We start from the raw sequence: 20,979 nt of genomic DNA, 5'->3' as shown, positions 1-20,979 counted from the left end.
TAGTGGGGAGACACAACACAGAAACAATATCAAGATTAATTGCAATAATTTTATCATTTTTAGACAAGTCTGTGTCCAAGAAGGAAAAAAGTAAAAAGGAAAAAACACAATCTTGTCAGTATTAGTGTCACAGTCAGTGTCAGTATTATAATTTTACCCCAAAAGAAAAAAAAAAAACTGAGTGGCACCATGAAGTGCAACTGAGATCTGGAGGGCAGGAAGAAACTAGTATTATCCAATGCCAACCTACACTCATAAGTTATCCAGGGATTTTAATCTCTCATGTAGGCATACATAGTTTTCTGTGTTTGAGTGCTGCAGAAGCCAGACGTACTCTTCTGAGGTCAGGGGTCTAGCTAGAATAGCTTAGCTGCCTTGGTTAGAGCGTGACTCAATGCTGCTATTGCAATGGATTGGTATGTGGTAAAGAAAAAAATGTAACGCTCTTTTTATTTTACAGATGCCAAATGTGATATTTTTTTCCCTGATTCTTTCTAATTTTATTCCAGTTTTGTTAAAATTAATCATGACACAAAGGGCAGTCATCCAACATTGTGGCAGCCATCAAATAAGTAAATAGGTGCAAAACATGACAGCAGCCTCTGTTGCTCCTGCTTTTACCATTTAATTACTGCATGGCTTTACATTTCAACCAACCAGCTGTGGGTACTCCTCAGAAATGGGGAGAGAGAGGGCAGAATGCCACTATGTCTTTGTGTAAAGGAGAAAAGAAACATGTCAGTTATTTGATGCTAAATAGTTGTTAGTGACTGCACTTACTATGATTATTATGTTGCTCTTCAGGTATGAAGCTCTGTTTCCCCTGGTGCTGTCTGGATTGATGTTTGTGTGGATAAATATGGAGCAAGAAGCACTGCAGCACTATGGTCTTTCACGCAAACAAAAGGTAACAGCTCCAGATATCTGTATCAGCTAATTATCCGCTTTATTTTCCTCTAGGGTATAATAAATGTTCTGAGTGGTTTTCATAGAGAGGTTTTATATTTCTTTAAGTTTGGGAAGCCAGTATCAGATGTTTTATGAAATGATAATGTGACCTTGTAAGGGAGATTTATAATTGATGTTATTCAAGATATTCCACATCAGAGCCATTTCTAGGAATGCAGGAAATCAGTTTGACTTAGTGGTATGTTCTGTGCACTACAAAGCTCGTTTCATGAAGTGCAGTGCTAATTCAGCATAAGGTACAGTAACTCTCTTTAGAGTAAGTACAATGTCACTGTACTTTTTTTTTATTCTGATGGCAGTCATGAGTGTCCATGAGAGGCTGAAAAGATCTCTTTTTCTTGCAGGATGGTGTTTTATTTATGCTTAGACAGACAAGGAGCTAGAGACTAAATTGGAACTAGTACATTCTCAGATTTGCTCAGAGAGGGAGTTTTATAACAGGTATCCATGGAAGTTCTTTCCCCCTAAAATTTAGCATATTGTGTCAGCAATTTTCCAAGCCTATGCTGCTCGCACTGCTACTTAGCTTTTAGGTTAGGTGAAGGGTTTAACAAACTGTGGCTGTGCCATTGACTTGGTTAGATCCGAAGTGGTGGTTGCAGAGCTGCCTGGCGTCAGGGGGGTGGGTGTGCAGCACAGCTCTCCCCTGCTTCTCCCAAGTGTGTCCTCCGTGGTGCAGGTCACAGAGAACCTGGGTACAGAGGCACAGGAGTGGGCAGAGTCACTTGTAGGAGGTGTGCCAATACACATCTTTCCTTCCTTTTGCAGCTCATAATAACTAGGGAGAGGCGCAGGTGGGTGAGACCTGAGCCAAGGCAGTCACCAGAGCGGACCTGACACATCCTGTGGGTTTGCGGTTCTTCTGCCAGGGACACGGTTTTAAAACTTGAGAGAGAACAGACTTTACCAATTCAAGGCTGAATATCAGAAATGAAAACAGGGATCCCCTTTTATTTATGCTACATATAGTCAAGATATTTTGCGTGAGCGTGTCCTCTAGCATCTTAAGTGATCGTGAAGGAACCTGAATGTAAAAAGTGTATATTTAGCATGAGGCAATGATTGCAAGCAGAAGTTTCTAGCACAGCAGAGTTGTCTGTGGGATGTACTTTCTCTTCCACTCTAGAACCCACTCTACCTTTTGCGTCTTGTGACAAGGCATCTGTGATGCTTGTCTGTATGATGGTGGGCTGATGTTCTGTTTGTTTTAAAATAAACTTCTATTAAAGCAGTATTAAACAGTGGTGGACACTTTATTAATCAAATGCAAATGAAAAGAACATAGATAAGCTGTAATTAAGTTTTCTGTTGTCACTCCCTGTATGTCATTTGACTTCTGGTTTCAAGTGGAAGGAACACTAATACTTACCCCTGCTTCCCTTTTTCAGGTTAGAAAAATCATTTCTAGAGTGCCTGTTAATATGTACCACAAAGTAAATCTTGTCCTAGAGAAGCCCGCTCTGTTCTCTGATGATGTGAGATTATTTTTAATTAAAGTGTTGTCAGTGTTGAATGTCTATTACTTGAATTCTTTCTTTTCCCCAGTGAAGAGGAGTTCATTGACCTCTTAAACTCCATGAAGACAATTTCTCTTCAGGTCAAGTGATATTGTGCTGAGAACTGAGTAAAGGAGATGGAGAATATTTTAGTATTCTTACTCACGACATAAGTCAACCGAGGATAATTACAGTCTTTTATTTCTAAGAGTCTTTATCCACATGCTCATGTGAGCAGTGGAAGTGCGTGTGTGTAGGAGGAATATTTATGATGAAAAAAGATGATGATTAGTCTAAGGGAGAGGAGTTCATTTTTGGTGTAGATAGTAGCGGAAGTTCCACTGTTCATTTGATCATCTCACTTGTACAATCTTTCTGGCAGATTCATTAAAGTATAATGAAAATATGGGAAAGGTTTGCAGTCTTCATCATAATACTACTCTAATAACAACTGATAGGGAAGTAGGTTTATTTCTCGTTCATTTCAGTAAAAATATAGTGGTTCTATCAAAGTACATCAGTTGATGTTTGGTATTGATTTCTTCTGCTGTCTTTCCAGCTTGCTGTTTTCAACTTCGCCTATGCTACTGATATAACTCAGTTTCGACAGCTCCACTTAGATGACGTCCGCAGGTCTTTCTTCTTTGTATCCTTTTGCTGGTTGCTGCTTACCAGGGAAAAAATGGGTTTGTTTCAAAAGGCCCCACAATCAAAATTTGTAGCCTGGTCACCACTGGAAACAGAAGCTGGTGAAGATGATTTGTTGCTCAAAAGATGATGGTCTTGTACAGTACGTCTTTTGATAAAGTAGTAAAAACCTAGTACAAACTGCTCTGTTTTGGAATCTCACTCCTTGGTCACTTCAAAAACTTTGGTATCTTATGACCATTACAGTTGAGGTAATGGAGGAGTCCTGTTTTCAGTTTGGTTTTGATTTACTACATTTTGGCAGGCATTGGCCATGTCCAGGCAGACGAAAAGGAAAGTTCCTGCAGTGATTTCTTAGAGAAATGTGTTCACAGAATCTGGCCTAGAATTATTTATATCACAGGTGGTTTCTGCTGTTAGAAATGATATGGGCTTAGGAGGGAAGAACTGTTTGTTCACTAACATAGCAGTTATTTTGCATTACTGTAACTGAATCTACAGCTGATTTTTTTTTTCCTGATACTTTACAGACTTGATAAGGTTGTCATTTTTCTCTTCCATTGTGGGACTGTGGTTAAATGAGAGGCATTTGTCAGTAAGGGTGATGGATGTGCAAGTGGGAGAGAAATTATGAGCCAGGCTAAAACATATGGGTTTCTAGTGCATCATAGCTGGAGATGGGGAGGGAGTTATCTCAGTAGTGGCTCCTACAAAAACAGGCTTTATAGTTCATAGAATAACCAAATCTGAGAGGGTGGATCACAGTTGGAGAGTCTACGATGTTGGAATTTGGGGTAACGCAGTTGGATATTGAGAACCTGCAGCAGGAGAAGTGTGAGAGATACCTCATTAAGAAAAGACAGTTCATGACTAAGGAAGGAGGCAAAACAATTTGCTAGGTGTTGAACATTTGCTTTTGCTTTAAAGTGTACCTGAAAAGCAGCTGAGACACCTTGCAGTAAATTTATCGGTTTCATTTGCTATTTTGTTATTTTAACAAAAAATGAGCTAACTTTTAGTAAAGCTTCTGCTGTCTGCCAGATGCTAAAAAGTAGCCAAAACAAAAATCATACAATCTAATTGTATTTTTTAAAGTTCCAGATACTTTAATCTAACACTTGAATGTAGCACTAATTTAATCTCATCTTAATCTAAAATGTGAATGTGTTTTGTTCACCTCCTGGAAAAGCACACAATTTGCATGTCTCCTTCTCAGAGACCAGGAATGATACACACCTGCTCAAAAGATGTTGTGGCTTTTTTCATTTAGATGCTGTTTAAGGTTTAGAAATAGTGGTATTAGAAGAGAAACCTTTTCTACTAGAGCAGTCACATTGCAACTATGACCCCATGAGCTGTACTTCTTGTCTCAAGGTGCCTAAATAGGGCCCAACAGTCAGCATGTGCTGAGGGACCTTATAGCCTGCTTTTCCAGAAGAAGATTCAGGTTGCTCAAGCTTAGCATTTTGATTAGACCGCTGTGCTACTAGTATTTTTTTTTTTGTTCTTGTTTTATTGCAGAACCATTTTTCTTATAAATCTTAACTGGCAGAACTATACTATGCTGTTAAGACTGCGGTGTTACTAAACTTGAAATGATGTGATACTCTTGGGAAGCATAATTTCTTTAGTTATGCTGACCTAATCCTTCCAAAATATTGCATGCAGAATCCCAATGATTCTGCTGAACAGTTGGGAACAAATTGTTTATGCAAGAGACTTAAGTGATCTGGTGCAGGAGCTCTAACAGGAGCGGAGGGACCAGAGGGAGCTCTGGCAACAGCAGCCATCGTCACTGATTAACCCTCTGCCTGATGCAAAAAAGCAGTTAAAAACCATTCTTTGACTGAGGAGATGTGAGCCATAATGGGCCCCAATGAGCTCAGGAGGGAGAAAAATGTCTTTCATGGGCTCATATAGCAGCAAGTGTTGTACCGAGATGAAAAGCGTAGGGTTTATAAAAAAAACTTTCAGCTATACAGGTACTACTGGAGTCATCCTCCCTCCTTCTCTCAAGTAAGGAAAAAAACCTGTGAGTCCCATGTGGCAATGGGTAGATTCAGCATAACTTTTGGAAAACAAAACTATGGGGTGTATAGCATAGGAACCTTTCGTCTATTTTCACAGCCAACTACCTCTTCTGTGGTCAGTTCCTTAATAAAGCCATTTCTTTTGCTGTGCAGTGCACGTGCATGTGTCATTACTTTCTGCAAAAGCATGTGTGTTTGAATGCACAGCAGAGATTGTGGTCCAGGGATGTTCCTATCTTGCTAGCTAGGGGCCCAGAAAAAGTAAGCTGCAGCTTTCTGTCAGGGCCCTCAAGACAGGCTCTAAAATCTTACCCAGGCAGTCCCTGTCTTTTAAAATTGACAGTCACGTGTGAAATCTTGGATAGAGCTAGACAGTACTTCGGATTTCTTAATGCAGGTAAAGCTGTAGTAGTGGGTCAGCTTCTTGTAGTTTCATGATAGGATTTTGAAAGCAAATTGGAATGAAGGGGGGAAAATGCTGGTTTTGTTTTGCTGCGACCATTTCTGTGGTGTATTTTCCTTAAATACATCTAGGTTTTCTTCATAGTGACGGCTTTTTTTGGCACCGGAAACATAGCTTCTATTAACAGGTAAATTTTATTCATTGATTTGAGACACAGGGTACAAAAATTTCTTCCTGCAGTTGGTGTACTAAATACAAATTCGGTTAGCAAAATCGGGGCGGCAGAATTAAAGCAGTTGTCAGTGGAATAGCGGTAACAATTTATTTCATTTCTGCTCTCTGTAACACGTTCTGTAAGAGCCTGAGATTGTTGGTTACGAGTTCATCTCAATTTCCATTAGAAGTTATTGGCAGCGTGAGCAGAGAGAGCTCGGCTGCTCACCAGCAGAAGACACCGGCAGAGAAAAATTGTAGAGGAAGAAAAGCGAGGCCAGCTGTCCTGGCTAATTTAATATTTGAGCGAGAGAAGAGAAAGTTGGAAGCCTTGTTTAAAAATGTATACAGGCACAGTGTGTTACAGGAGTAAGGAAATGCTCTGTTTTTTTAATGGAAAATGCCATTTCAAGGGTATGTTGTAATGTCTTTTTCATGTTTCTCCAGTTTTGATCCTGCTTCTGTCTATTGTTTCTTGACTGTGTTCAGTCCCTTCATGATGGGAGGCTTGCTTGTGCTAAAGGTTAGTAATCTTCCCTTAGTGAAATTTTCTCAAAGAACTGTTTAATAAGCAACATATCGCATACAGGGTTGCTGTTTGCAATTTACAAAACCATACATATGTATTTGAGCTTCATTAGCTGCCTTAACCAAGTGAGAAGCTTTCAGCCTTCGTAGTGTAGTGATGGATCCTCCTGTTTCCTAAAAGAGAGAAGCTAAAGTGCTTGGAAGTATAATTTAACTGCATTAGATTGCTTTATTGTATTAAAATGGTAATTGTAAATGTTGAAAATACTTAAATTAATATAAAAATTATAAGCTTTCCCTATAGTATAATATCTACAGAAACATTGAGGGATATATATATATTTTATTAGCTCTGTCTACATTACATTAAGTACAGCCTTTGAATGCTCTACTGATTAGGTTGTCATTTTACAATTAATAATATTCTTTTGTATTTTTAATAGTCTATCAAAGATTGGATTGCACTTGTTGTTTGCAGGGAAGGCATGGGAGCTCTTTTCTAATATCTGGGTAAAGGATCAGCTGGAGGAGCAAAGAAGGGAGACATGGAATTTATGGGTTATTGCTAAAACAAGCAGTATTTCCTTCCTCTGCTTTTCTGCTGCTTCTGTCCCAGAGAAAGCAGACTTAAGTTACAGGCACACTGCGTGTTATACTGCAGGACATAAGTCAATAATGCAAACCTTCTGGATGCAAGAGAACAGGTTATAGCAATGCATTTACACTACTAATTTAAGGATTACAAGTTAACTTTGAAAAGAGCAAAAGGCAACATTCATGTTTCTAACTTGTTTGTTTGTATTGTTCTTATTTTACTGTTTGCATTTCCTTGACTTGGCTTTGGAGGGGCAGTGTGAGCCTTGCCTTACTGAATATATTCTACATTCAGATTTTTTTGTGGTTGAGATGAGATTGTCCTATTACACTTGGAGCTCTGCACCCTGTCAAATGAGATATTGGATCTGAATAGCTCTGTCTTCTAGCCTTGTTGAAGTATTTATCACTAGTTCTAAAATGGATAAATGAAGTGAGGATCATTAATGTGTTTTAATTATAGTTTTCCATATTACTTCATGGCTTATTTCACTGCAGTTCAGCTATGACTGTGGAAGGGGGGTTTTATTCATTTACTAAAAGTACTTCTTGCAAAATTAGCTTCTACCCTTTCTTGCCAATGTTTTATTTTTGTGATATACACATTCTGTGATAATTTCAAAAGCAGAAAAATGTTTCCACAACCTGCCAGGTTGTTTTGTAAATATGGCTGTTAACCAAAATGTAGCTTGTGTTCTAAACAGGTTGTAATCCCGTTTGTTCTGGTATCGTGTGCTTTTGAAGCTATTCAAGTCACAACACAGCTGTCTTCCAAGAGGTACAGTAAATGCTATATTTCTGCATTAGTAAGAGTTTCAAATCTGTTTTACAAGAATTCAAATTGTCAGATCTTAATCTAATTTTTAAAAAAACCCAGTAGATCGCATTGTTACTTTTATTTGTTATTATGGTTTGGGATTTTGTTCAGTGATTTTGCAAGCTCAGGAATTCTTTTCTTAGTGATAAATGAGTATAAATGGAAGCGTTGGCCCTGTCTGAAACAATCAGATATTTAATATTCTTTGTTGACAATTCACAGAAGGAGCTCTTTTCCCCAATAATATAGAAAAATGAGCAGAATTTAAAGTCTGATTTTTGTTTTCTATTGCATCTCTGCCTATAGGACAATATTTTAAAAATAACCCATTTATAATGTAACCAGTTTACAGCTTTGTAGCACTGACCTCACCACAAATAGGATTTTAAAAAAAGAGAAGGCTACATGTCCTTCCATTGCAGTTCAGTGCTTCCCAGGTGTGTTCGGTATTACATATTTTTTGCAGTAAGACTAGATGGCTGCCAGTCCTGTCTCCATCTCTAAAGACTTTTCAGAGAGAGTGTGGATGCCCAGCCTCACAGAGTGCCGTATCCAGACTTGAACTATCCTCACTCTTTTCACTGTCTCAAGATTATTTTTTTTTTAACTGTTAGCCCTCCCTGCCCCTTTCAGTGCACCCAGTGCACGTGACTGAACCCTGTGCTCATCAAGTGGGATTACGAATGGTGCTGAGGTGGAGCAGGTCCCTGTCAGCCACGTGGCTTTGAGTGTGTCACCATGGGATGTTGTGTGGGTTTTACTGAAACATCTCACTGGACAGTGGCAGGGGACTGCAATATCCAGTATATTCCTTAGCTGAGCAGAAGGAAGCTGCCCTGGCTCCGTGGGATGCCCTCTGCCTTTTTGTTTGTTATCGTCCTGCCTGTGCCCAGCCTGTTGTCCTCTTGTACAATGCCAGGGAACTAGAGGCCAGGTCACCTCTGTGCCAGCAAGATCATGGAGCAGATCCTCCTGGAAACTATACTAAGGCACACAGAAAACAAGGAGGTGATTGGTGATAGCCAACACGGTTTCGCTAAAAGCTTACAGGAGAGATGGGGAGGGACTCTATCAGGGAGTGTAGCAATAGGACCAGGGGTAATGGTTTTAAACTGAATGAGGGGAGGTGTAGATGAGATATTAAGAAGAAATTCTTTATTCTGAGAGTGGTTGAGGTACTGGAAGAGGTTGACCAGGGAAGTTGTGGAGGCCCCATCCCTGGAGGTGTCCGAGGCCAGGCTGGATGAGGCTTTGAGCAACCTGCTCTAGTGGGAGGTGTCCCTGCCTATGGCAGAGAGGGTGGAACTAGGTGATCTTCAAGGTCCCTTCTAACCCAAACCATCCTGTGATTCTATGATACTAATGAGGGACATGGCAGCCTGAAATCTGACTTCTTGAAGAGGAAGCACAAAGCTCATAATTCCTTTTACCTTCTCTGCCTTAGCTGTGTGTGCAGCACAGTTGGGCTGTTCATGCACCCCCGAGGAAGGATATTTCTTCTCCTCACTAAGGCTTATACAGAAGCAGGAATCGTTGAGGAACTGGGGCTGTTCAGAAGACTGGAATTTGCATTTCTAGGGCTCAGGCATCATAAAGCTCAGCATTTCCTAACTTGTGAATGCTAGCCTTGGCAGCACCAGTGGTATTGCAAGCTTTTATGAAATGTGCATCTGAGTGTGTGAGAGGGGAAACTGTATCAACTTCTGAAATTAGGTGACATGACTGGGTCTGTGCTGCTTGGCGAGGCTGTGGTTGTAACTCCGGCTGGTGTTTGTGCCAGCTTCACTTAGCTGTGCTCAGGTAACGACAGCAGTGACACTGCCACAGTGTCAGCCTGGGAACAAGGCAGAAACCACAAGATGTGCCCAGGATCCCTGGAGAGGTGCTGCTCTGATTGTCAGCGCATCCTGAAGTCTGTGCTGCACTCTTTATTGCTCTTGCTACCCCTGCTAGTTAAATTAAGCCATCACAGGGGACAATCTTGTCTCTGTAGTATATAAATGTGCCCTGAAATTAGTATTGTCCTTCTGTCGTGGAAGGCTTCCTGCAGCCCAGAAGGGCAAAAAGTAGATTTTTCTGATTTGGACAGATCGCTCCTGAACTCCCTGTTTACAGATTAAAGATACTTTTTTTTGCTGTTCATGGGGAATGTTCTGTCAGAGTATGTTCTTGGAACTCGCCTGTGAAAACAGCCCTCTAGCTGAGTGCCTCCTGGGCACTACAAGGTTGTGACATCCTATCTGAGGTGAGTGGAGGGGAAGCCTTTCAGTGCCTCTGAGACACAGCGTGTTTGTTGCATCCTGATTTACTGATGAAGCAGAGCTGATGTAGGCTCTATCAGAAACTTCCTCGTCAGGAGGCATCAGTATGGGTGTCCCCTCACTACATGCTCGTGCAATGCTGCAGCATTTCGCAAAAAAGCTTCCTGAATTTATGATGGCAGTGCTGATAAATTAACTGTACTCTAGTTAAAGACTTCTCTGTTAATGGGTCGGCTATTTGCAACATTGCTTTAGTGTCATTAACTTAGAAACTAGTTTTAACCAGTTATAGCAATTGCTTTCATGTAATTTAGGATTTACACAGTTTAATGAATGGAAGATTAGGTTAATGGGGGAAAAAATAGCTCTGCGTGCTCCCTTCTGGTTCCTTTTACTGGCTGAGCCTATTTTCCTTAAGTAACCTGCTGCCTGACAGAGGCGCCCTTGGTTTTGGGAGCTTGCCACCAAAGTGCTGGGCATTCCCAGAGAAGCACCCAGAGATCTGGAAAGGGGTGAGCACCTCCTTTAGCAGCCTCCTACCCAGCAGGGTGGTTGTCAGGATAGGACCGATCAGCTCAAGTATCTGTCTGTCTATACCAAACAGCTTTGTTTGCTCCCGAGTGCAGCTTGAAACATCTAAATCAGCTTTATTTGGCCTAACCAGCACATGGGCTTCCTGCGTGAGGAACGGGCAGGCGCTGTTTGTAAGATGCTCTTGTTCTTCAATAAATAAATCGTGTTAGGTTTCTCTGTTGCAAAATTGAAACTCTGTTAATGTGAATGTTTCAAGCAGGGTGGGATTACAAATGCCAGATGTTCTAGCCATATATTTTAACTGTTTTCTAATAAATTGAAATGTATCTGAGTGATTGAAAGGCAAGTGCAAGAAATCGTATCTTGTTTTAATTCCTTTATGAGGGTTTTAATAAGCTTTGTAACATCTGTGGCCATGAATAAAGGTTGATGGTCTGGTTTTTTTTTTTTTTTTTTTTTTTTTTTCCTTTGCAGCCTTTTCCTCATTGTTCTTGTGGTTTCAGATATTATGGCTTTGGTAAGTTGTTGCACATTCTGTTCAAATAAGATCAAGAAGCAGAGCGCTGTCCTAACTCTGTCTAGAGAGATCTGAATTTGTTTCAGACTTCAAAGTTTTTGTAACTAGGGCAGTGAATTGGATTGAAATCCTAGCATAATTTAGAGATAAAACTCCTCCAATCACAGCTCTTTGAATTTCATGTAATTAATGCTTCTGAAGAAGCAATATTCTCATAATAATAAGAGACAAAAATGAAGGAATAACTTATCATTCTGAGTTTTTCATGTGCTTTCCAGTCAAATTCTTAGGAAGAATTTAAATAAGAATATTGGGTTTAGTTGTGTGCAGGGTTTAGTTAATTCTTCAGGAATTTTGAACCTTTTACTCACCCACCCTCCTTTCAAAAAGAGAGGAAAAGAACAAATGCATTACCCACCAGCTCTGCTAAGGTTGTCAGATGTAGGAGATCTGCAATACCCGAAAAAACACTTCATGTCCTTTGTAATAAGCTGTTAGAAAACACTATCTTCAGAAAGCCTGCCCCCACAATCCAAGCTAGCTAAAACAACCCAAAGCTGAACAATACCCCAACATAATTTTTACAGATTAAAAGTATGGTTTTGTTGCCCCTTCAAACAGTCTTCAACCCAGCAAGCAGTTCCTCTGGGTATCATAAGGTGAACAGAAACCCTTCCAAAGGAGCAGGTAGAGCTGGCGTTCTCACTTCATACACGCTGTTTGAGTTTCATCCCTTTGGAGTAAGCATTGCAGATGTGATTTCCTTGGACAGTGTGATCTGTGGATCTCACCTGATAGCAAAAACAGTGAGTGAAAAACCAAATAATGACTAATGGGTCTGTAGAGTGAGAAATGGATAAGGTGTAGTTTTGTGCAGTTTCAAATAAATCTCTTTGACTAATCTGATTTTTTACAACTTCCACAGGAAAAGGATTAAAATATCAGTAAACCTCACACTCACAGCATTTCACTGATAAAATCAGTCTGACTAGACCAAAAGAAGAGTTACTGGTGTGTAGCAAGCCCCAGTATATCCAGGTCTTATATCTCACATATTCTCCTATTTTGGTTTAACTATTTTAAAACAATTAGCAAATATGTACTTGGTGTACAAAATAAAATATTACCAAAGAGGTTCAAGATGCAGGAGCTGTGTGTTTATTAAGAAATGAGAAAGTTGGCAGGAAAAAAAAAAAGAGAACTAGTTTGCGGTCTTGAATCAATGTGGCCACCAGCTAGAATTTGGTGGATGCACTAATAGGCAAGTGCTGTCTTCTCCCAACGTTATTCCCATTTTGCAGGTGGGGAACTGCCAGAGCTGCCCAAAGGAATTTGTGGCAGAATTCCATGAAAATAAATATGCAGCCTTCTCTTTGGCACTAAATGTTACTTGGGGTCCCGTTATTTCAAACAATAAGGTGGCTTGAATTTTCTTATTGAAAAACTTCTCTGCTGGTAATCTTCTGTTTCTTGCAAGCCCAGCTTGACAGAACTTGGTCCATTCTTAGCTGCTTGTGTTTGATACCATGTTAAATCTATTTCTGGCTCCTGGACTTTTCTTTACTTTGGTCCCAATGAGCATTCCTGAAAAGGTCTTGCCCTTGTTCTACTTGAAGAATTAGAAACTTGGAGTAAACAGCCTGAAAGCATGGTTTTTAATTTTGTGTTTCAAATTGTGCAATGTTGATGTACTAATCAAAGTTGGTTTTATTTCCTAGCATTTTTTCTTTTTGGTTAAAGATTATGGAAGCTGGCTGGATATTGGAACAAGGTACAGTATTTTTTTGCCTCCATTGCATTTTTAAATGGCTTGTAGGTTAATATTGTTGTTTATCTACTCAGAGCTTTTGTAATTTTTTCCAATTATTCTGCTTAATCAAATGCTTCAGTGATGTTCCCTGTACTTAACATGCATTTGCACACATGTGTGCACACGTACATCCCAGGCTAAAACTTGTGTATTAAAATCTGTGCCAGAGAAAAATGAAATAATGCATCTAATATGGCAGGAAATACAGTCAGTAGGATTTGTTTGATTTCTGAAGAACAATAATTACACAAAAATATTTTAAGTACTGTTTTGCATTTTAATTAGTTGTAATCACTGTTAAAATAACAATTTATCAAAATTGTTAATTATCTTGAATCTACTTAAGCCTCTATATGCAATCCCCTATGAATTAATGAACCTTGTGCAAGTAGCTCGGTGGCTACCAAGACCCATGCATTTTTCTTCCCCCTAGTTGGGGAAGAGTAAATCTGTAGCATTTAAACATAGAAGTCACAGATAAAATGAGATAATTTGTTTTGCATTATGAGTGCCCATTAGGAGAGCCTCCACAGCGTACATCATGGGCGGTTTTCAACTGTGTGGTCTTATTTGTGAATAGTCCAGAAATAACAAATCCAAGGAATACGTATTTCAGATTTACGTTCCCTGAGTTGTGGAAATAGATAATATGCTCTAATAAGCTCAGTAGGGAATGTCTTGTTAATGATCCAGCCAATCTGGTCACTTGACATTGTTATTTAAACAGAGGTTGAATAGTGACCCATTGTTAATATTCTGTTTAGTCTACATCACTCTGTGCTTTGCTGAGCCCCGATGTTTCCTGCAGCACATGCATGTGTGTACGCACGCGTGCACACGTATCCTGCCAGTTTTCCCTGGAGGTTTAAATTCCAGCTTGGTAGCTACCTTTTGAAGGTTCTTAATGGGAGGAGATACAGTTAGATCAAATAGTGGAAACAATGCTTTAACATCACACTTTCCTGCTATGGTCATTTTGTGGTAAATCGGGTGGCCTCATCCTTGGGTTTGAATTCCGATGCAGATCAATAAGGATGTCAAAGACCTCAGAAAAGCTCTGTTCTGCTGGGCAAGAAGCTTTCTAGTTGGGAGTTAGCAAGCAAAAATATTAATTGTTACAAGTATCCAAAACCTTCCTGTCTGATTTACGGTCTTTGTTGCGTAGAGATTTGCAGCAGTGATAGATTGTTGAATGTGTTTCAGCTGGAAGTTTGCCTCATCTTGAAGAGTTTAGGGGAGCTCATTACACACAACCGTAATTTTACCTCTCCACGTGTGTGTTTTGAGCACTGAAGAAAGCACTGAAAATGTCTTTTCAAAAGAGTAATTTGTGATTAATTTTTAACGTGGTAATGCATAATGCGCAGGCAGCCCTAAATTTGTCATTACTTCACTTCTGAGTGTTTGACTTTGCCACCTACGTTATTTTATTGGAGTTTCTTTATATATGTTTTCTATGTATGTGTGTATATGCACATAAGATAAAAATGACTAGGTTGCATAAGAAAAGACATGAAGCCATAGGCACGGAGCTGAAGTGGTCCTTCTTTTACCTAGCATGAGCAGTGTTTTGGCACCTGATTCTTCTCCTCTGAGCAGATTTCTAATGTGCCATCCTCAGGCTTGGCAAAGTTAGCAGGCAACAACAGATTAGGTTTTGGTCTTTTTTTTTTTGCTTATTCCTGAAAGGGAGCTTCATGGGGTTTTGGGCAATTCCCAAAACCAGTGGGAGAGAGGTACTAACGTGGCTCTTTCCTGTCGTCCTATTGCAACTGCAGTGACAGCTCTGTGGCATTCCCGTTGCAGTGCTTTCTGTTGTTGCTCTGACAGCAAGGTCTGAAAATATCCCATCTCAGTTGACATTTTAGGTGTTGCCAAAATTTTCCCGAGAAGGCTGAGTCAGTTAAGGAAATTATAGTTCTTTTTTTCTCAGCTGTTTGTATCTCAACAAAACCTGTGCAGGATTTCATGGAACAAAGAATAGGAGCACCCTTAAGGACAGCTGCTCTCATCTTTCTTTTTCCCCTTTTTCTTTTCTTTTTCTTTTTTTTTTTTGTGGCACTGATAGGAAATGTGTATGTATGTGTGCATGCAATAATCAGGGTTCATTTTATATGTCTAGTTACCACATCATTGAATCATTGAAATCAGGTGGATAAACAGCATTTTAATTTCCCAGTGAAGATTCATTCCTCTGAAGTCCAGTGGTGTATGTGCCACGTTTGCAAAGATTCTGATGTGTATTTCTGTACTCATTGTTTTTTGTGGTGATAGCTTCCTAAGGATTTTCTAATTACCACACTTCAAAACTTTTGTATGTCATCTCATTAAGAATGTGTAAGTTCACTTGGAAACCCTCGTTAGGCAATACTTGGGTTTTCCAGTACCAGCGCTCGGAAGTTTCATGTGTAAGAGCTGGTTTTAAATCCCTTGCTATAAAACTAAGAACCTTTGCTGCTTTTTTATGGTGGTGTTTTATTTCCTAGTGGATCTCTCTCATTGTTTGGAAGCAGGGTTTTGTTTACTGCACTAACATATTTCCTCTTTTTTTTTTTTTTATTTCACCTCTAACACCTTGCTTTTACATCTCATTTTACCATGTCTTAATCACATTACACATCATTTTACCATGCCTCGTATCTGCCTTAAAAATGTGGTGTCTTTATTCTTGTGGTTGAATTCACCATGCCACTGAAGTAGCGTCTTTGCATGTAAAGAGATCTCTACTTTTCCCACCTTTCCAAATCCTTAATGAAATGCTGAACAGCAACAGATCCAACATACAGTCCTGTATTACCGCATTCAGCAAATTATCAATGCACCATTGATTCCCTCCTCTCAGTAAATTATCAATTACCATAAATATTTATGGCTTCTTAGATGTTTTAAAGCCCCATTGCTTAATGGTCATGCCAAGATCAATGTGAACTTGTTTTTCAGGGAGTGCTTATCATTGTTTTGCTATAACAGGATAATACTCTTGTGGTGAACTCAGAACTCATAGCAGTGACTTACGAAGCTTCTGAGGTCTGCGAACTTTACCCTCTACCTGTATATCTTGAGGTCACCCTAAATTGCGTCATATGCCCTAGAAAAACAGACCATTACATTTCATAACAATAATAATGCTGTTTTCCTAGTATTCTTGATGTATTAGTGTGTAGTACGTGGTCATGAGAAGTTTTTCTTTATTTTTGACTCACAGACAAATGGAATAACTAGCTTTTTGGCTTCTTTGTCACTAAAATAATTTCTCTGTGGCTTAAAAGGTATGTTTGTTTATCTCTATCTATAGACCTTTATAGATAGAGAGATACAGCCTTTAAAGCCTACTATATCTATACAGTATATGCAATTTGTAAATAGCTGTATATTCCGATAGTCAAGATAAATCCTAAAGCTTCCTTTATATGGCAGCATTATATAGTTTTATACAGACACATACTGTACTACTCCCTCTTTTTATAACACTCACTGGAACATATAAACAAAGATACAATCTTGACTGTTCTTGGGCAGTTTCAGAGTTCAGGGGACATAGATAAAGCACAGGATACTGATTTTTAGATTTTAGGATAGCAGAATAGATGTCAGGTTTGGGATGCTGGGGTTTCTAGGTCTTACTTTTAAAACAAAGGTCTTGTAACTAGGAGAAAAACAGCGTTTACCAACAATTTCTGAAACAGGAGCTAGGAGTGATGTGCTTCATGATTTGTTTTGTGTGAAACAGAGGAGAGAGGGTGTGGGATCCTGGCTGGAAATGCAGGAGACTAAATTCAGAATCTAAATCTCATGTCTCAGTGTGTGCTTGGGAACAATCCCACAGTTTAAAGTAGCGTGTTCTGTAGAAATAAGGTCCTCAGACTTTTCTGGAGAGTTTTCTTCCAAGTCCTTGCATGAGTTGTTTTTATTTTACTTGTTTTATTTCTAGTTTTTTAATTGCTATGGTAACTTACTCCCATCTTCTGTCTTCCCAGCTTCTAATCAGGTCTGCCATCTTAGGAATTAGCCAGTCTTGGGAGAAAGCCACGTTTTGGAGCAAGCTTGATTCCCCTCACCGCCCCCCCCCTTTTTTTACTGGTCTTTGATTCTTCCTGATTTTGATCAGTGCTTCTCACTGATGTACACTCTCTCAAACAAAGCCAGGAGGTGGTAGTACCTCATATGTTCTCCTTTTGGTTCCTTGCCACTGAAACAGGTGTCTTCCTCCCTGATAAAAAATTTTCCTAGTGCCAGCTTTGCCTGTTGACCTTGATCCATGCATACATAGGGCAGTTGCCTTCCCATTGAACAGTCCTGCCTTACCTTAGATCATCCCTGTTGCCCGGCACCAGCTACCTGTTCTCTGCCACTAACTGTCCCTGCCCATCTCATCCTTTAGAAGCATTGCCCCTCTTTGTCCCACTATGCTGTTCTCTTGTACCTCTGTAATGTCTCTTCTTCCTCCACATGGATCTAACTTGCCTGGAGCCTGGAATCTTATTATTAGCTTGGGTTTGACTTCTGATGGAGGAAGCTTGTTTTGAGAATTACCTACTTCATTTTAACTACAGATCCAGCCAAGGGTGCAGTTCTGGATTGCATAGGGATCAAAATTTTGCCACTGCTGTTGTGGCATATACCTGTAAGAGTCTTGCTTGGTTTGTTTGTTTAATTACAGCATTACCCCGGCCCGAGAACTAATTTACCAAGCAGAGCTATCTGCGGGCAATGCAGTACCAGTTGCTGATAGCCCTAGAGATGCTGGCTGTTTGTAATTATGTGACTAGTAGACTGAAATTGTTTTTAATTGTGCTCTATGGCATAATATATATCTATATTTCTTTACTCTGAACGTCTGATACTTTAATAAAGGAGCATAACTGTTCACCCTTTTGCAGTATAGCAAGGGGAAAGTGTGTGCAGCGCTTTTCTCTACAAAAATACAGAGGACCCAGCCCCTTGACTGACAGGCAGTAGAGCAGAGTTTGTGGGTTTTGTCCTTTGAGAAAGCCTCCTCTCTATGCCCCCCAAAATCATTGATTAGCACCCACATCTGGAAAGGCTCCTTTTGGTGTAGACAGGAGCTCAGATGCCTGTGTAAGCACCATGGTAATGGCAGCAAGTGGATGATTCTCTGGTGACTGGCTCAGGGTGTCTTTAGGAATAAAGGCAGAGTCTTCATTTGGCTTCAAATTTTCAGATTCCTCATTCAAGTTTTCTTTGAAAGCTAGAAGGCAAGTGGTGTTGCTAATTAAATGCAAAACTACAATTCTGGTGGCGGGTGAGAAGGAAATTTGAGGTGTTACCAGTAACGCAGGGGACATTAAGTCACCCAGCTATTTACCAAAGTGGCTGTTCCCTTATGAGCCACGCAAACTTCTGTACCCGTGGTGCATGTACAGTCCCAAAGGGCACATTATGAAGATAACTGCAACAAGGATTTTGCTTTCAGTTGTTAACATGTCCTTTCCCATGGAGAACTGAAACCGAACCTGTAACTCACCCAGGTGGACTTCCGAGGGTGTGGAAGTTGAGGGACTTGTGTTATCTTTGTTATTGTAAATGTGCTGTGAGCTGCGAAGTCCAAAGTGCACTGACCAGGTGGAAGTAGGCTTTGTGCCTGACCTCATGCTCTCCCTGTGTCTTCTTAGACCTTCCCCAGAGAAAGGGAGCAGCAGTGTGGCTCTCGTAGGCGTGCTGCTCTGCTTAGCTAAAGCTGGAGAGGGGAGATGCTTATGGGAAAGGCATGCAGGAAAGATCACAGAATCACAGAATCTTCTAGGTTGGAAGGGACCTTAAAGATCATCTTGTCCAACCGTCAACCTAACTGACAAAAATAGACACCCACACAACAAACAAGGAGCATCATCACTAAACCATACCTCCCAGCACTTCATCTGATGCTTTAAGCCTTGAGTTGTTCACATTGGTGACTATTTTCGGTTGCGCTGCATACGGGTGGGAGTTCCCAGAGATGCAAGTTGCAGGCTGTTGGGGTAGATTGTGCTTGTTGAGGTCTAAGCCCATTTATGCTGGTGGAATTTTGTAATTGATTTCTTAAAACTACGTAATTTGAGCAAGGTGTTTGTGAGAAGGTTTAGTCAGGCTCAGCTGAAACAGAAAAAGCTTGTAGCATGAGTCAAATCCCTTTCAGTGTTCTCCATCCAATTTGGTCAGACTCCAGCTCCTTTGGTTGCTGGTATCCTGGCTGTAGAAGAGCTCCTGCTCTTTAGTGAACTTTTTGGATTACTTTTATTCTCTCGCACTGGTTAGCAGCCCAGCTTTGTTAAGAGCTGGTGCTTCTCCACTTCACAGAGCTAAATTGCACAAAGCTAGCACCAGGGTTGTCACAGTCTCAGGGTCGTGAGGATCGATAGCATCGGCATTATGAGCTTTACTGCTCTTCCGTGGCTAAACTCTCAAACTGAATGAGTCCTCTGGTAGAAATTCCAGGTCGTTAAACCGGCAAGTGCTCCTTGCAATCCACTTTTGTAACTAAACTCAGATTTCATTGAGTCTAAAGTTACCTCGCTTGCCCTAAAGAGCCATCTGCTTTGAAATAGTGGGCATGGGCACCTCTCATGTCAGAACGCCCGTACCTTCAGTAGTCCCAGGAAAAAAGCAAACTGTTTCACTGGATGTGTGATGGACACAGGTGCAGCAATGTTTCTTCTGCAACTCCAGCCTGAAATGCCCCTGGATTCAGAAAAGTCTTATTTCTTAATGGCTAGTGGTTTACATTAACAGTGGCTTTATTCAGACATTGAACACAGGATGCTGAATATCCCGGGTCTGATCCTAAATCTGTAACACTAGTGAACACCAGGTACCAGAATTTGAGCAAGTGGAGGACAGGCTTTCTGCTTGTTGTCCTTTTAATCACTAGTGACTTAAGGACTTCCTAACCCAGGAGCTGCATCTTCAAATTATGTTTATTAGCTGCTCTTGATCTCATTTGTTTAATGTCTTTCAAACCATGTGTTACCACAGCAGAGAACTCTACAAATTTTAGCAAAGTTGAGTGAAAAAGTAGTGGAGTTTTTTTCTTAAAGCTGCTCATCACTGGAATAGTGTTTTCTCTAGAAAATTGTGCTTCAGCTGACATAAATATCTGAGTTGTCTTACTACCAAGGAATGTCTACGTGATGGCAAGTTCTCCCTAGGTTCTGATAACTGCGTAATCAGTTCACAGCAAATGGAAGTTTTGCAATGGTTTCAGTCACATATGTTGAATTACCCACTTGACTGAAAAATGTAACCAGTAACTCTTATTCACTTGGTATACACTCAGTTGCATTTTCTGTTGTCCCCACCACTTTATTTTGTCACAGACTTTGGTTTTTACACTATAGTGCTGCTAAAATAGGGTTTTTTCCCCTAGGACCAGGGTATATAAAATGACATACTAGGCCAATAATTAGGCATAGTTAGAAAGAAAAAAAATATTCACGTGGTTGTTTATGTCTGTTGTTTTTTTTTCTCTGCAAATTTGTTTTTTGCTCTCACTTTTTTTTCTGTCTCCTCTCCTTGCAGCATTAGCCACTATGTGCTCGTGATGTCGTTGACCATATTTATGATGCTGATGAATGGATTGGCCCAGCTGCTAACTACAAAGAGACTTGAACTTCCCAGAAGGACCAAGCACCATTCCACATGATACAGCGATAAGTCTTCCTGCCTTGTTTCCATCCTCAGGCTTCCTCTGAACCAATCTCCACTTCTGGAATGTCAATACCTGTTAATGGACTAGAGTGCCAAAATCCCACCCAGGGATTGGAGCGCCCTGCTGATACAGGTTAAATGCTGTCCCGAGACTGACATTTCATTTGGAGATTGCTGTTTAGACATCACTGGAGCTAAAAAAGCCTCAGCTTTATTCTCCAAGTGTACATATTTCTTGAAAATAAAAACAGCAACAAAATTCTTTTTAAAAAAACAATAGGAAACTATCTTTTGGGGGTTTTTTTGCTTGTTATAACTTGTCTGCCAGCTGTTTGTCTCACATGCTCACTGTCATTAGGAGTCTGCAAAGCCCTAGCTTCGTTTCACGTCTCACAATAGGCATCTCACAGACTGAAGTGTAAATGAAATCAGTCTGGGCAGATCACTAATTTGTATGTTGCCGATGTGGCATACCATTTGAATGTCTCTGAAACTGGCTAGGCTTTTTGCAGGCT

At 40.2% G+C, this 20,979-nt stretch overlaps 1 protein-coding gene across 3 annotated transcripts in view; it reads left to right on the top strand.

Annotated features, from left to right (window-relative positions):
- The window catches only part of PIGN (phosphatidylinositol glycan anchor biosynthesis class N), a 110,075-nt gene extending 89,352 nt beyond the window's left edge, over nt 1-20,723 (top strand). For 2 of the 3 annotated variants that reach the window (XM_014940729.1, XM_014940730.1), the window contains exons 22-29: nt 805-907; nt 3,025-3,111; nt 5,678-5,733; nt 6,207-6,282; nt 7,586-7,659; nt 10,968-11,010; nt 12,729-12,781; nt 20,336-20,723. In XM_014940729.1, the coding sequence (XP_014796215.1) occupies nt 805-907; nt 3,025-3,111; nt 5,678-5,733; nt 6,207-6,282; nt 7,586-7,659; nt 10,968-11,010; nt 12,729-12,781; nt 20,336-20,459 (616 nt within the window). In that variant the 3' untranslated portion in view covers nt 20,460-20,723. Of the gene's footprint in view, nt 1-804; nt 908-1,737; nt 1,859-3,024; nt 3,112-5,677; nt 5,734-6,206; nt 6,283-7,585; nt 7,660-10,967; nt 11,011-12,728; nt 12,782-20,335 lie in introns of those variants that run through there. The other variant, XM_014940731.1, reaches the window with a different exon arrangement.
- The last annotated feature ends 256 nt before the right edge of the window (nt 20,724-20,979 follow it).

This window comes from Calidris pugnax, unplaced genomic scaffold (genome assembly GCF_001431845.1).
Source record: "Calidris pugnax isolate Ruff unplaced genomic scaffold, ASM143184v1 scaffold8, whole genome shotgun sequence".
NCBI classification, from domain to species: Eukaryota; Metazoa; Chordata; class Aves; order Charadriiformes; family Scolopacidae; genus Calidris; species Calidris pugnax.
Note: the sequence above shows the minus strand (reverse complement) of the source record. Positions and strands in the feature narration are given on the sequence as shown.